A 14,361-nucleotide genomic window follows, 5' to 3' on the forward strand; every position below is an offset into this window, starting at 1 on the left:
GGACATAAAAAGGAGAATGGGGCTTGCCAGGATTGCGTTTAACAAGCTTAGCAAAATCTGGAGACAGCCACCTCGGAAGAGAGACCAAACTGAAAATGTTGTATCAGTCCTGTTATACGAGTCAGAGACATGGAAGGTTACAAAGGGAGATGAAAAAAGATAAGACGTATTCCTCCATTTATGCCTGAGAAGAATATTTAAAATATTTTGTTCGGAGAAGATCGATAACATCAATTTGAGGGAAAGAGCAGAGATGGATAAGATATCAGTGTCTTTAGTGAGAGTGTAGCGGTTAGTATAAGGGGGAACTAATACTACCTCGCTAGAGAGCTAGCTTTTCTAGTGATGTGGTAGAGTCTCTCTCTTGATCATGCAAGTTAAGCAACGGCGATCGAGCGTGATCAGCACTTGGCTGGGTGACCGCTACACGTTACAAGAGTAAGAAGATGGACCTGGATTTGGCATGTTTTGAGATCAGATGCACATAACAACTGCAGAGTAGCATTGACATGGACACCTGAAGGTAGAAGGAAAACAGGTCGGCCAAAAGAAACGTGGAGAAGAACGGTGGAGAGAGAAAGCTGCTCCAGCTAGGGTTTACAAACTGGACTGAAATAGCAAGAGCAGCACAAAACTGGAAAATGCGTGTTAGATCGAGGCACTGTTCTCCAGAAGGAGAGAAGGAACTAAGTCAAGACTATACGAAAGTTGCACATCATTTTGACGACAATTTTACATTCTATCCATTCGATATCAATACATCTTATCATATGAAAATGCGAATTATTGAATCTATTAGCTTGGATATTCTAGCTGTCTATGTACAAATGACCATCTTAATTTGCACTTAAAACAAATATCTGCAAGTGCTTTATTCTATGCAAAAAAGGGAGAAAAACCACAAGACTCATTTCAAGCACTGTATGCAGCATATTCAACCGATTTGTTAAACTAGTATTTCCCCACATTAAAATTAATCAAGGGATCTCTCATACATTGTTAAAATATGTTGGAATTTGAAGGGGAAAATCATGAAATACTCTGACATTATAAATATGGTATTTCTGAAGTGGAAGTCCGTTTTCAATGTTATTTTTATTTTAGTGGTTGTAGTATAGGAGAGAGAAAATCTTTGGCTGGACCGGGAATCGAACCCGGGACCCTGCATTACTAGTCAGGTGAGTTAACCACTGAGCTATCCAGGCCGATATCCACGGTCCGCATAGCCCTAATTACTACAGTGGTTATTGTAGTAGTATTGAGAACGTCTTCTTCTTTTTTTTTTTTAAGCTTGCGACATTACACGGATCGGGCTCGAAGTTCAAATATTTCAACCAAAAACACTGAGGGCGGCTTGTCAGTCGCCTTGTGCCAGGGTTAAGAGTTGTGAGGCTTGTCATCGTTTATTATCAATTGTTGCTTCTCACTGAAAGTGAGAAGGTACTGAACTTTGTATTCTGTTTAGAATTTTATTTTTGCAACTTTTGATATTCAAATTTGTTAATATGGAATTTACTTGGCTGTTGACAGTGTTGTGTATTAGGCCTACAGATTTTATTTATGTGCACTTTGCATCCAAACTATTTACATTTTTGTAATGTTCTTCATTTTCATAGGGGAAAACATCACTTAGTTAGATTTCAATTCATGGTTGTAAAATCTTCATCTTAATTTTTCTGTTCGTATGATGACATACATGTACTTCTACTTCTACCAGTAAGCGGCCACCGTCAAAATGATGACTATTATGCCACTGTTAGGTATGCGCATGTTAAAAACGAATATATTGGCGAAGGTAGAGATTGCTCTATCGTTAAAGTGATAACGTCCTATTGACCCGGTTTAACGATAGAATGCATCCCATATACCCGCAATGTAGTAATATAAAAATTGCACTTGGTACATTTTTCGGTAATCATTTACACAAATAAAAAAGTTACCTTCGCAACTGACTCGCCATAAATTCCACTTTAATTAGCATAGAAAGAGAACTAAAAGTTTGAATTTCGCTGTGAACAGCTTCCATTTTACCGGAACTTGTCATTGCGTAAGGGAACAGCTTCCAAATATGGAGATATGGCCTTTTACGGAAAATGTACTATGATCTTTAATATGCGGTTATTTTACAGGAACATTAACTTGTATCTTCCAATAAACGTTGTAAATTAAGAAATATAAGTGAAAGCAACATTACAGCATCAAATTAAATTAATAAGAAGGTTTAATATTCTTCTTTTGATGAAGATAGTTTTCATTAGGCCTGAATGAAGAAAATTAACCAGATTGCATTGGCAAACTCATATCTTTTCCCTTTAGCACTGCAGAGATTATTTCTGCCTGTTCGTCTTGCAATTCTACATGGGAATTCTGTGTCCACTGCACATCGTACTCTTTTTTTATCTTCAAGCTCTTTGCAAAAGGTACGTTTCACTGTTTTGCATATATGGTAGTGGGCGGTTCTTCATTAAGCATTTGTTTTGGAAAACAGCAAGGTGTTCCGATAACAGTTTCCAGTAAAATGGCAGTCAATTTGAATTGAGAAAAGTGACATTTCAAATTGTCCAGTTTACAATATTATTTTACATATTTTTACAGCGTTAAGGACTTAGGAATTATCAGTGAGGTTAGTTGTATTGAATTTTAGCTTCAAAATTACGCGTTTATTCTTTGGTGATTTTAAAATTGTTTTGGAGTGATTCTGCAATTTTCTGCTACATTACGGGTATATGGGAGGCATTCTAACTGTGGTGAGGGCCTGTCCCGAGACACAGTTAGTTTATTCTAACTAACATACATGTACTCAGTGTTGTCACTAGAAATTATTGAAAACGAGTCCCAGACTCGTGGTTTATAAGGAGCTCGAGTCCCATCAAAATTTGATGAGTCCCATGAGTATGTAATAAGTCTTTTTTATGTAAGACAATTACAATGGAAGCAGTACAAAACATAACGGTGATCACTTTGTACACATGAAATAAAAAGTACTCGTTCGCGACTTGGCCTTGGACGATTAATTGTCCACGCCAGTCGCCAACAGAATTACTTCCCCGACTATCATCACAACAATCTCATTAAAACGCGATTATCCCTCTATTCAATAGAAGGCAACATGTTAATTACTGTACTGTAGCCGGGTCACTTGATTCTTAGCATGTCGCCGGGTATACCTGGCTTAGTTCGATTTAGCCAGATTTTATCAGAATCAAGAATGCTATTGAACTGTGATACACGCATTGTTCATTTCCAGGCAGTATGGGAGTTGAGACAGGCTCTTATTTTCACATTTAACTCTTATTCCAGTTTTCTCATGGATCCTAAGGAACTGAAATCAGCACTAAAGAGTGCCCGGGAATGTATAAAGAACAAAGAGTACAGAGAGGCTCTCAAACACTGCAAAGTAAGGAGTACTTATCTCAGAATCTCCTAAACACTGCAAAGTAAGGACTACTGATCTCAGAATCTCGTAAACATTGCAAAGTAAGGAATACTGATCTCAGAATCTTGTAAACACTACAAAGTAAGGACAACTGATCTCAGAATCTCGTAAACATTGCAAAGTAAGGAATACTGATCTCAGAATCTTGTAAACACTACAAAGTAAGGACAACTGATCTCAGAATCTCGTAAACATTGCAAAGTAAGGAATACTGATCTCAGAATCTTGTAAACACTACAAAGTAAGGACAACTGATCTCAGAATCTCGTAAACATTGCAAAGTAAGGAATACTGATCTCAGAATCTTGTAAACACTACAAAGTAAGGACAACTGATCTCAGAATCTCGTAAACATTGCAAAGTAAGGAATACTGATCTCAGAATCTTGTAAACACTACAAAGTAAGGACAACTGATCTCAGAATCTCGTAAACATTGCAAAGTAAGGAATACTGATCTCAGTATGTTTAACACTTTTACTTGTGTTTCACAGGAAAATGCAGGTAACTTTATAAAGTTCAAAATTTCACTTCACACATGCAGTTATGTCATAGTTATGATGACTTGCTTGTGCCATGTCATCTTTTTATTATTTTTGGGGCGAAAAGACAGCATAACGACAATTTGCATCTCTTCGTCTCAAAATAATGAAAAGGTGACAGAGAGAAAAGATGACAAAATTTAGGCCAAAAGAATTCAACCTGCAATTTAGTGACCTTATTTTGTAGTGTTGTCACTCTGAATTCTAATGTCCTGCTAATTGTGACTTTTTATTTGGTTTTCTTTTCACCCTTGCTCATTTGCAATCCCTTAAATGTCATCTTTTGACCCCTTTAGTTTGCAACCGCTTGAGAATTTTTTTGGTTATATTCTCCCAACAAATTAAGATATACATGACATAGTTTGTAGTCTATTCAGCGTCTTAACACCAATGAAATGGCATCGTGCCCATATATTGTTGTTTTTTTTCACCAAATCTCATCAGGGGCCCCCAAATGCTACAGCGCCTCGAGCAGTATAAGTCCTATTTGAATACCAAGTGCACTATTTAGAGTAGACCACTGTTATTTTGCCAAGCAAAGTTGAATATTGGTCTCTTTAGCACCTTGGTGCCTTGAAAAGGTGCTTGGGTTGGTTCTTCAGCATCAGAACTAGTCAGAAGGCTCGAAGTACAAAAGAAATTTGGGTTCACCTTACTGGAGCAAGTCGTATTTTTAACACAAAGCACCCTACTTAGGCTCCTGTCATTTAAATTAGGATTCATGATCATGGAAAGTGTTTCTGATAGTAAGAATATTTTGCAGGCAATTTTAGCTCAAGATAAAAACAACTACAATGCCTTAGTGTTTGTGGGTGTGGCAGCGGATGGGCTTGACCAGCATGAACAGACAGTAAAGGCTTACAGACGGGCCAGTGAGGCAGACCCAGAACAACCGCTGGCATGGCAGGTCTGTATTTACTGACACAACACTGCACAGTCCTCAGTGATACGCAGACTTATTTTGTTATACTGTTTTTAGATAAGTACCATAAATTAATGTTTCAAACACTGCATTTGAGTCCTCAATAATCATAAGTTACATGGTTGGATCATAATCAGCATAACCCTAGAAAATGAAAGTGTTTATATTCACTGCAAATCTAATGATGTGTATTTGGTAACTGTATTTATATTTTGTGTGTGTGTTAAGCTGGGTATAGTAACGCGACTTCTGTGTTGTGATGTGTATGTTTAACTGTATTTGTATATATTTTTTTTATGTGTGTATTAAGCTAGGTATAGTAACGTGACTTCTGTGTTGTGACGATTTGTATTTTTAACTGTATTTGTATTATTTGTTATGAAGGGACTAAGTGGATTCTATGAGAAACATCCGTCTCCAGAGAATGACAAAGCACTAGTGGAAGTTTATCTCAAACTTACACGATTCTTTGAGAGGTAAGTCAGGAATTTGACTATCTAATTGCAGCGGAGTCATCATGTGACATAGTAACTTGCACATTTGTTCATTCATATGTTTTATTTCAGCTTTCTCTATAAGATTTAAGCTGTATTTCTCACCTGATTTCTATGAAACTTGGAGAAATGATACTTGTATAAAGACCTTGATTCCTGTTGGTTTTTAAGGTGAACGCCACAGGATGGGATATTACAATATTTCTTGTTACTCTTTTCATTCAAATATTATCATATTTCTTAGTGATAAAAGAAGCGATAATTTCTTCCAATCTCTGAGAAATAACAAAATCTTTTAATTTATTGAATTACCTTTATTTGGAAAACTTATAGTTTTTCCTGACATAAAGCAGATTCAAGTTTCTTTGAATCATGCCCCCCCCCCCCCCTTGTAGGGTAGGGTGGGGCCACATTAGGGGGTCAAAGTTTTACATGCAAACATATAGAGAAAATCTTTAAAAATCTTCTCAAGAACCACTCCCTGTGGGGTAGGGTGGGGCCTCATTAGGGGGTCAAAGTTTTACATGCAAACATATAGAGAAAATCTTTAAAAATCTTCTCAAGAACCACTGGGCCAGAGGAGTTGACATTTACATGAAAGCTTCCTGACATAGAGCAGATTCAAGTCGTTTCAATCATGGCCCCTGGGGGTAGGGTAGGACCACAATAGTGGGGCAAAGTTTTACATACAAATATATAGGGAAAATCTTTAAATATCTTCTTCTCAAGAACCACTAGGCCAGAAGAGTTCAAGCTTATATGAAAGCTTCCTAACATAGTGCAGATTCAAGTTTGTTCAAATCATATTCCCCGGGGGTAGGGTGGCGCCACGATAGGGGATTAAAATTTTACATGCGAGTATATATGGAAAATCTTTAAAACTCTTCTTCTCAAAAACCACTGGACCAGAAAAGTTCGAGTGTACATGAACGCTTCCTGACATAGAGTAGATTCAAATTTGTGCAATTCATGGTTCCTGGGGTAGGATGTGGCCACAATGGGGGATTAAAGTGTTATATGTTGATATATGGGGAAAATCTCTCTTGAACTACTTATGCTAGCTAGGACTTTCATTATATACTTTTTTACGGAAAGACCTTTCATGTGATGCAATGGTGTGTGATCTTGTGACCTTGACCTGGAAGTTTCACCTACTTCTAATAAAAAATCTGGCTTACACAATATGTCCTGAACTATTTCAGGTAGATCTTTCATATCTTGTATATATATTTCTTATGGCAAGACCTTTCATTACATACTATGATCTTTGACCTTTTGATGTTGAACTTGGGGTTTGACCCACTTTTAAAAAAAATAACCTATTAAATGCATTCGGAACTATTTTAAGTGTGTATTTCATATTTTGTATATAGATTCTTTATGGCAAGACCATGTACACAATGGTGTATGATCTTTTGACCTTGGAGTTTGACCTACTTTTAAAAAAAAAAATCCCTGACCTTATTTGATATCTTCAGAACTATTTAATATAGGGCTTTCATATTTTGTATATATAGGTTGTTTTTGGCAAGACTTATTATTTCATGAAGCTTGACCTTGTGACCTTAACCTGGAAGTTTAACCTACTTTTAATAAAAGTCTTACCTATTTGATATCTTCTGAACTATTTAAGATAGAGCTTCACCGCCGTGGTGGCTGAGAGGTTAGAGCATTCACCCCGCATGCGGAAGGCCTGGGTTCGAATCCCGGCCGCGACAGACCTAAGTTGTTAAAACAGGTAGTGGCAGTTCCATCGCCAAACGCTCTGCATCAGGTTGGTCCTCGGAGATGACCTTAAAACGGATGACCCGTGTCACAGAAGGTGTGGCACGCTAAAGAACCCTCACTGCTCAATGGCCGTAAGCGCTGAGCATAGGCCTAAATTTGAAGCCCTTCACCGGTCTTGGTGACGTCTCCATATGAGTGAAAAATTCTTGAGCGGGACGTTAAGCAAGATACAATCAATCATATTCTGTATATAGATTTCTTACAACAAGGTCTTCATATCATACAATGATCAATGACCTTGTGACCTTGGTATTATCCAGAACAACAAGAACCCGTCAGTGATATTGGTGTTGAGGCATCTCTTTGTTATGTGAATTCATTTCAGTTATGTTGTGATTCTTTGGAGCTGGGTTGGGGCCACAATATGGGGTCAACATTTTTCATGGGAATAAAGATTGATAAAAATCTTTTGAAAAATTAACTGCTGAACAATGGCCAGACATGATTTTTTTTCTGATTTAAAGCGGAATTCTGCTTTCTGGACTGGAAAAATCCATTCTCTGTAAAATAATTCCATTTCTGCGAAAGCGTGGTCCATGGGGCCCAATGCTTTTTGGGGAATACTCATGGCCTGCACTGTATTTCGTATACATAAGTTTTATTATTATATTGGAGGCATTGAAGAAAAAACCCAGATGAGAAATAATCAGATGTTCTGCATTTTTTTAACAAGCAAGTAGAATCAGGACCCCCCCCCCCCACCCTTTTTTTAAAAACAACATCCCTTCTTTCTCTGTTATTTACAGTTTTGTTCCTCGCTCTGATCAACAGCTGTTCTACATTCGTTTTCAACGTAAATATAATGTAAACCCGTAAACGATCACGTTGCAATTTCATTTCCGGACTCATCGTTTATAGAAATAATCAACTTTTACACGCAATAACTGCCACAAATTTGATACTGGAGGAAGATCGTTAGGTTCTCATTGTGTATGCAAAATTTGAAAGAGGTTAGTATATGTGAAAATATTTAATTTAATCAAAGTTTACAGATATTACATTGAAAATAAGCGGATTTCGCCAAATGTCCGATGTTTGGCATGGTTTTGTGACGTCACTATCAAATATTCCGTCATTTTGATACAAGTTGATTATAGCTTTGGTCTTCATATAAACAAAACAAGGGATAAACACAAAATATTATAGTTGAAAAATGGTAAATTTTCTCGGGCATCGGTGTCCGATTCTTTCTAAAATTTCAAACTCACTTGAGTGTTTACACTACGTTTATCAACACAATGCCCCCTCAATGTGTAAGGCGTCGCCTGATGACAGAACAACTGGACAGATGTATTGGAATGCTTGACGCTGGCTATTCACAACGTGACGTTGCAAATGCACTAAACGTCAGCCAGAGCGTTGTAAACAGGGCCTGGAACCGACAGCAAACTTTTGGTACAGCAGCACACCGACATGAGGGTGGTCGTCAGAGGTCGACAACCCAACGCCAAGACCATTTTGTGGCTCTTCAGGCACGACGCCATCCCTTCTGGACAGCAACCAGCCTACGTAACGATCTCCTGAACGCCCGGTGGGTGAATGTGTCCACTCAGACGATACGGAATCGGCTTCACAATGCAGGTCTCAACTCGAGAAGGGCATGTGTTCGAGTCCCTCTGACTGTTCGACACCGGCGGGAGCGATTGGACTGGGCTGAAGATCATGTCACTTGGACACAGAACGATTGGGTTCAAGTTCTGTTCACCGATGAGTCCAGGTATTGTTTGGACTTTACAGACAGGAGGCACCGAGTGTGGCGACGACAACGTGAACGTTTCCATGATGCCAACATCAATAAACATGACCGTTGTGGTGGTGGTTCCATCATGGTCTGGGGTGGAATCAGCAGGGATGGTAGAACAGATCTTCATGTCCTGGAGAGAGGAACAATGACGGGGGTGCGGTACTGGGATGAGATCCTCGATGTTTACGCAAGACCCTACGCTGGTGCTGTTGGCCCTGAGTTCATCCTGATGGATGATAACGCCCGTCCTCATCGCGCCAGGGTGGTGGAGCAGTACCTTCAGCAGGAGACAATTGTCCGTATGGACTGGCCAGCGCGCTCGCCGGACTTGAACCTGATTGAGCATGTATGCAACATGCTGCAGGTTGTCCTTTCACGCCGTAGAGCACAACCCACGACTTTGGCAGAGCTCAGAAATGCCCTCGTGGAAGAGTGGAACAACCTTCCCATTGGAAACATCCGGGTGCTTATTGACAGCATGGCTCGACGTTGTCAAGCCGTCATTGATGCAAGGGGAGGCCATACCCGGTATTGACACTTCATCGACCAAGTGTAATGATGGACTATCCCCAAAAACTGTGTAATTCTTTCTCGGGTTTGCTGTTAACTTTTTGTAATGAAATGCCTTTTGGTGTTGTTATCAGATTTCAAGCATTCCGTATTGATAAAAGTTCATGCCGTTCATGAATTTTCATTCAAAACCTGAGTAAACACGTTTCTGAGTCAAATTTATGATTTATGTCTTTTGTTATGTTAGTGGTAAATTTCACACATATAACCTAGTGATCCTGATCAAATTTTGAGTAGTATATATATATATATATGTATATATACTAAATTCAGCAGATTTATATTTTAGCATATATATATATATATAATATATATATATATATATATATATACTAAATTCAGCAGATTTATATTTTAGCATCTGTGTCGCTGACTCGAGCACTAATTTATGATTTTCACAAAGTTTCTCCCATCTATATAAATTCTTTTACCACAGTTAAGCGTATCCTTGACAGTACATTAGATATGATAGCACACATTCATACTGGGGTTCTGGTGGCCAGGTCAAGGTTTCTAATGGCCTTAGGACAAAGCCCTCTTGAATGTGATTATATACGCAACCCCGAAGAAGTTTCTGAGATCTTGAAGTTCCAATCAGATAATTGCATGGTTTATGAAATCTTTCTCCTCCCAGTTTTCAAGGGGTATATTTGGGTACTATAGTGCCTGTATCTAAATCAACCATGTTCCTGTATCTAAATCATCCATGTTTAATGTTTAATTCCACTGCTGTCTAAATCAGCCATACTTAATGTTTAATTTCACTGCTGTCTAAATCATCCATGTTTAATATTTATTTTCACTGCTGTCTAAATCAGCCATGTTTAATGTTTAATTTCACTGCTGTCTAAATCAGCCATGTTTAATGTTTAATTTCACTGCTGTCTAAATCAGCCATGTTTAATGTTTAATTTCACTGCTGTCTAAATCAGCCATGTTTAATTTCACTGCTGTCTAAATCAACCATGTTTAAAGTTTAATTTCACTGCTGTCTAAATCAACCATGTTTAATTTCACTGCTGTATAAATCAGCCATGTTTAATGTTTAATTTCACTGCTGTCTAAATCAACCATGTTTAATGTTTAATTTCACTGCTGTATAAATCAGCCATGTTTAATTTCACTGCTGTCTAAATCAACCATGTTTAATGTTTAATTTCACTGCTGTCTAAATCAACCATGTTTAATTTCACTGCTGTCTAAATCAGCCATGTTTAATTTCACTGCTGTATAAATCAGCCATGCTTAATGTTTAATTTCACTGCTGTATAAATCAGCCATGTTTAATTTCACTGCTGTCTAAATCAGCCATGTTTAATGTTTAATTTCACTGCTGTCTAAATCAGCCATGTTTAATTTCACTGCTGTCTAAATCAGCCATGTTTAATGTTTAATTTCACTGCTGTCTAAATCAACCATGTTTAATTTCACTGCTGTATAAATCAGCCATGTTTAATGTTTAATTTCACTGCTGTATAAATCAGCCATGCTTAATGTTTAATTTCACTGCTGTATAAATCAGCCATGTTCAATGTTTAATTTCACTGCTGTCTAAATCAACCATGTTTAATGTTTAATTTCACTGCTGTATAAATCAGCCATGTTTAATTTCACTGCTGTCTAAATCAACCATGTTTAATTTCACTGCTGTCTAAATCAGCCATGTTTAATTTCACTGCTGTATAAATCAGCCATGCTTAATGTTTAATTTCACTGCTGTATAAATCAGCCATGTTTAATTTCACTGCTGTCTAAATCAGCCATGTTTAATGTTTAATTTCACTGCTGTCTAAATCAGCCATGTTTAATTTCACTGCTGTCTAAATCAGCCATGTTTAATGTTTAATTTCACTGCTGTCTAAATCAACCATGTTTAATTTCACTGCTGTATAAATCAGCCATGTTTAATGTTTAATTTCACTGCTGTATAAATCAGCCATGCTTAAAGTTTAATTTCACTGCTGTATAAATCAGCCATGTTCAATGTTTAATTTCACTGCTGTCTAAATCAACCATGTTTAATGTTTAATTTCACTGCTGTATAAATCAGCCATGTTTAATTTCACTGCTGTCTAAATCAACCATGTTTAATGTTTAATTTCACTGCTGTCTAAATCAACCATGTTTAATTTCACTGCTGTCTAAATCAGCCATGTTTAATTTCACTGCTGTATAAATCAGCCATGCTTAATGTTTAATTTCACTGCTGTATAAATCAGCCATGTTTAATTTCACTGCTGTCTAAATCAACCATGTTTAATGTTTAATTTCACTGCTGTCTAAATCAGCCATGTTTAATTTCACTGCTGTCTAAATCAGCCATGTTTAATGTTTAATTTCACTGCTGTATAAATCAGCCATGTTTAATGTTTAATTTCACTGCTGTCTAAATCAGCCATGTTTAATTTAACTGCTGTCTAAATCAGCCATGTTTAATGTTTGATTTCACTGCTGTCTAAATCAGCCATGTTTAATGTTTAATTCACTGCTGATATTTGATTTTCTTCACTTGTCTGTTTCTACATTTAACAACAAACAGATTGTCGTTTGTATCTATACACAGTCCCCAGGGTTCACTCAGTCCACAGACTATGTAACGAAGGAACTGTCCATCCTGGTCTATGATGTGGACACAGTCATTGTTTTCATCCGTTGTAAGAATGTGACTCTGACTGTCTGTGGTGATTCCTCGTGGATTGAATGGTTGGTTCTTTGGAGCAGGAGTATGTCCAGTGTACCTGAATCTCAGTTTCCCGGCCGGATTGACCACCACTACTGCTGTAGCTCTATTGTCATCCACACAGATATCCAGGTTTCTGTTTTCAATTATGTACTTGTGATTTAAAATACCAGATGAATAGAGAGGATGACCCTGTTCATCAAACTGAATGGTTTGTTTCTTTTTGGAGCCAGAGTAACGGACAACTTTGGATTGTTTCCCACCATCACTGACCATGGTAACCAAGAGGTCATCAGAGGAGGTACTGCAGACACCAAGAGGTTTCCAGTTCTGTAGTCTGATCACAGTCTGTATCTCTTCATTCTTTACAATGTTCACAGTTCTATCCCAGAAATCAGTATAAACCAGATCTCCACTGTTTGTCACTGTTATGTCCCATGGATTGTACCCAGAATTGGTTGTGATTGACTTGAGTAGTGATCCCTGATTGATGCTGTAGAGTTTCATGGTTGTGATATCTCCACGTGTCCAGATTTCTTCATCACTCAAACAGGCCACATTGTAAAGGTTTCCATACTCAGTGTGTATGGTGGTGACAGTCTGTGGTTCATCAAGCAGCTGTTTGATGACAGGAGAGGATGCAGCTTCTGGGGATTTCTGTGTTGTCTTTATTCTGTAACCATGTTCTTCTGATCGGACAGAAATTGATGATAAAGTTCCAAACAGTTTACATAGCTCTGCCTGAATTCTCCCAGGAGTGAATTTAGGTAAAGAGGGCAGAATGTTCTGTGGAAGTTTTTTGTATTCATCTACATCAGGCATAACACTCAGTACTGTAGAAATATCATTAGAGTCCAAAGCAGCATCAATTGAACTGATTTCATTGTTGATATCAGAGATTTTCTTGTTCACTTCATCCAGATGTTTCTGTAGAGTGTGTAACTGTGTGGTTTTCATCTCCTCCACGTCAGCTTTCAGTTTCTGGACAAGTTTGTCAATTTCCCTGTGCCAGTCCTCTCCATGTTTTGTTATGGCTGTTGAGAGGTCTCCATATTTCTTTTCTAACTGACTTATTCTGTTTTGTACATCAGATACAATGTCCTGGTAGGTTGGAAAAATTGTTTCATTTAATTCATTTTTCTCTTTGGCAATCTTTTCTTTCTTTTCCACCAAGACTTGCATTATTTTCAATATTTTATGACCTAAATGTTGATCTGAAGCAACACAAGTAATACAGACTGGAATGTGACATTGTTTACAAAACATTTCACATCGTTCTTTGTCATGAAAAGTACATCCAGGGTAGAGGGGGGTTGATTTCCGGTCCTTAAAGTCAATGATTTTGTGAGGCTTTGAGAGGTCGGCTGAAAAATGTTCTCCCACGCAGGCCTTACACAGGTTGACGAGGCATGTATCACAGTGCATCTGTACCATGGCGGTCTCACACAGGTCACATCGCATCACGTCCTGGGCACTGGTACGGGGATCCATCATCAGATTCTAGGACTCTGAAGTAAACAAAAAAATTCAGCATTTTCTACTTTTGAATATGAAAACAAAAACAAATTAGAAATCAGTAACAGTTTTAAAATGCATTGGTTCTACATTTATGAAATTTTTATCAAAGGAAGGACATCTGAAATGGATGATGGCCTTGTCTCTATGGGTGGTAATTGACTTACCTGTACTTTGATTTGCAAGGACTTTTTCAGAGTGGGCATATCAATTCTTTAAAATCCCCCTCCCCCCCAGTTATTTTTTAAAAAGGAGGGGGGAGGAGTTCTTCCTATAATTACACTGAGTTTTTAAAGCTGAATTTAATTTAAGGAGTGTCTTGTTTTGTGTAAGAAATTGTGCATTTTCCCATGACTTAGTAGATAACAATTGCATGTAAACACAGAGACCTTGTAATGTAGCCTTTAATCGTTTTCTTTAACACGTTTTACATAATTTACTTCATAATACATGCCTAACTCATATTACTTAGAGTCATCTATGCATCATTTTCTTTTTTAAACTGAAGTTTTTAATTTCAAATTTATTTGGAAAACATTCTGACTGAAATTGCAGGGCATATGTGCCCTCATTACCCTCTTACCTATGCCCTAGTGAAGACTTTACCTCTCTTCACACAGTAATGGCGGCTGCCCTCCCTGATTAAAATCCAGTACAGTTTTGTTCCTGTGC

At 37.7% G+C, this 14,361-nt stretch overlaps 2 protein-coding genes across 2 annotated transcripts in view; one reads left to right on the forward strand and one right to left on the reverse strand.

Moving 5' to 3' along the window:
• The first annotated feature begins 1,342 nt into the window (after window positions 1-1,342).
• The window catches only part of LOC125650142 (SKI3 subunit of superkiller complex protein-like), a 58,928-nt gene continuing 45,909 nt past the window's right edge, over window positions 1,343-14,361 (forward strand). Inside the window, exons 1-4 of the mRNA XM_056166069.1 lie at window positions 1,343-1,440; window positions 3,301-3,397; window positions 4,740-4,883; window positions 5,283-5,374. Coding sequence (XP_056022044.1) covers window positions 3,308-3,397; window positions 4,740-4,883; window positions 5,283-5,374 — 326 coding nt within the window. The 5' untranslated portion in view covers window positions 1,343-1,440; window positions 3,301-3,307. The remainder of the gene's footprint in view (window positions 1,441-3,300; window positions 3,398-4,739; window positions 4,884-5,282; window positions 5,375-14,361) is intronic.
• LOC125650144 (uncharacterized) overlaps window positions 9,898-14,361 on the reverse strand; it is a 4,645-nt gene continuing 181 nt past the window's right edge. The window contains exons 1-2 of the mRNA XM_048878144.2: window positions 14,273-14,361; window positions 9,898-13,682 (exon numbers count right to left, since the gene is read on the reverse strand). The exon at window positions 14,273-14,361 is cut by the window's right edge and continues 181 nt beyond it. Coding sequence (XP_048734101.2) covers window positions 11,977-13,668 — 1,692 coding nt within the window. The 5' untranslated portion in view covers window positions 13,669-13,682; window positions 14,273-14,361 and the 3' untranslated portion in view covers window positions 9,898-11,976. The remainder of the gene's footprint in view (window positions 13,683-14,272) is intronic.

This window comes from Ostrea edulis, chromosome 5 (genome assembly GCF_947568905.1).
Source record: "Ostrea edulis chromosome 5, xbOstEdul1.1, whole genome shotgun sequence".
In the NCBI taxonomy this organism is placed as follows: Eukaryota; Metazoa; Mollusca; class Bivalvia; order Ostreida; family Ostreidae; genus Ostrea; species Ostrea edulis.